The sequence below is a fragment of the Penaeus vannamei genome, chromosome 2, assembly GCF_042767895.1.
Source record: "Penaeus vannamei isolate JL-2024 chromosome 2, ASM4276789v1, whole genome shotgun sequence".
Lineage (NCBI taxonomy): Eukaryota > Metazoa > Arthropoda > Malacostraca > Decapoda > Penaeidae > Penaeus > Penaeus vannamei.
Window position 1 is genome coordinate 33,324,056 of NC_091550.1, and position 2,500 is coordinate 33,326,555.

The 2,500-nt window shown below is 38.6% G+C and overlaps 1 protein-coding gene across 1 annotated transcript in view; it reads right to left on the reverse strand.

The window, feature by feature from the left end:
- The window catches only part of LOC138865650 (uncharacterized), a 4,332-nt gene that overhangs the window by 1,242 nt on the left and 590 nt on the right, over positions 1–2,500 (reverse strand). Inside the window, exon 1 of the mRNA XM_070136640.1 lies at positions 1–2,500. This exon is cut by the window's left edge and continues 1,242 nt beyond it; it is cut by the window's right edge and continues 590 nt beyond it. Coding sequence (XP_069992741.1) covers positions 1–2,500 — 2,500 coding nt within the window.

Consider the following 2,500-nt stretch of genomic DNA (forward strand, 5'->3'; position numbering starts at 1 on the left):
TTTCTTGCTCACAGGTACATTTGATTCAAGTTTAATTACATGCTCAATTGATTTAGTATGTCCTGGAACATCGGAAAATACGTCAGAAAAATCAGTTATCAAATCTTTTACATCACAGACTTGTTCACTAGAAAGACCTTCATTAACATTTAATTCTTTATCATTCAAACTGGTAATGCTAGATTCACAATACATTGGTTGATTTTCAGTGCTACTTTCCTCAACAACACAAACCTGTACAACTTTTTCTTTAGAAGAGATACTTTCGCGTCGATGATACTTTTTCAACATATTTATATGGAATAATTTGTTCTTTCCATGAGCTTTGATAGAATAATCTACACCATTATCCTTACATGATACTACTGGGTAAGGTCCTTGCCATTGCATTATCAATTTGTTGTGGTCAGTTGGCAAGAGAACAAGAACTTCATCACCTACTTCTAATTTTCTATGTTTAGCTTTAAGGTCATAATAGTATTTATAATTTCGGCTACTGATTTCTGCTTTAGCAGCAGCTAATTTAGCAGTCTCTTCAAGACGTGTTCTAAGGTCCGTAACATATTGATATGTACTCTTTACTTCATGGTTGATTTCATTATTCGACCAAAGTTCATGTAATATATTCAAAGGACCTCTCACCGTTCTCCCATATAACAATTCAAACGGTGAAAATTTAAGAGAATCGTTTGGCATTTCCCTGTATGCAAAAAGAGTTGCGGGTATATAGCGATCCCAGTCACGTGGATGAACAGAACATAGCTTCTTCAACATTGATTTCAGGACCCCGTTAAGTCGTTCTACCATTCCATTACAGCTAGCATGGTAAGGCGTAGTGTAGAGAGCTTTAATTGACAATAGTCTATGAATTTCGCTCATGAGATCGGATCGAAATTGTGTTCCTCGATCTGACAACATCTCCCTGGGAATACCAACACGCGAGAAAATGTCTACTAAGCTTTCGGCAATAGTAATGGTGTCAATATTCTTAAGAGGAATAGCTTCAGGATAGCGTGTAGCACAATCAATTAGAGTTAAAATATATCTATGTCCTCGGTCAGAGCTAGGAGAGAGTGGTCCTACAATGTCAATAGCCACCCTTGAGAATGGCTCTTGTATTACAGGAACAGTTTTCATCGGTACCCTTTTAACTCGCCCCTTAGGTGATACCTTCTGACATATGTGACAAGATTTGCAATATCTCTCTATATCTGCCCCAGCACCTGGCCAAAAGAAATTTTCAAACACTTTCAAGCTGGTTTTTCGGTGTGAAAAATGACCTGCAGTCAAAGAATCATGGGCAAGCTGAAGAACTTTGTCCCTATATACTGCAGGGATAACTAACTGCATGTTATTGAGTTCAAGTTCGTCCTTGCTATGGAGGCAAACCCTATAGATCATGCCATTAATTCGCTCATACTTAACTGACCTAGATTTCACCTTTTCTACTGAACCAGTCTCAACTCTGTCTCTGATTGTCTGTAAAGTACGGCATGTATTCTGCGCCTTAAGAAATGAATCTTTACTCAAATCTAATTCTTCCATAACGGGGTAAGAAAGTGACTTAATTTCTTCACTCCTTTTCCTACTTGCGCGAGTTTGAACCGCCATTGAAACTACAGGTAAACGCGCCTCCGTTTTCTTTACGTCAGAGCTTGCTGTACATACCTGGTTGTCAATAAAGGGGGTGAGGATAGGAGAGGAAGTCTCAGGATGAATCAGACTGCTTGGGTCCTTAGCATCAAGATGGTTAGGAAGGATTGAGGGTGGAAGGTCAGCTTTATCAGGTACAGGAAGGCTTGGATCATCAAGATGATAGGGTTCAGTTGGCAATTTCACACCTGGAATAAGGCCAATTAAAACATCGGCAAATTTTATAGGAGCTGCTATTGCTTTTGTCCAACCAGTATAAAATTTACTTTTAATAAGACATCTAACTTGCGGGAAATAATTAGGAATGCCTAAATAGTCGTACACTTTCACAAATTTACCTAGCTTATATTTGGAGGGAATTAACGACTCCTTAACAATAATGGATGAGCATCCAGAATCTAGCATCACCTCCGCAGGTTTATCAAATATATAGCCATTGGGATCACGCATACAATTCTTTGGAGTCAGCTCAGTTTCAAAGACAAAATTAACTTTAACTGAACTACTTTTACTCTTATAATTTCTCGGATTGTCGGGGCAGTTAGGTCTAATGTGACCGACCTTTCCACATCCATGACATGTCATCTCAGAATTACCTTCCTTAACTGACTGGGTCGCTTTGAAGATTGGAGTCTGATTAGTTCTCTTACCGCGGTACAAGTGTGCGCTTCGAAATCGGTCAGCCGACTCTGCCATCTCTACTGCAGTTACAAACTCACGTTCCTTCAAAAAGATTCTCATATCAGAATTACAGTTACTAAGTAGTTGTTCTCTTATTAAAAAATCAAAGAGTGAATTAAAATCTTTTGAAATATTGCTCAGGGAGATCCACCGTTCGAGATATTGT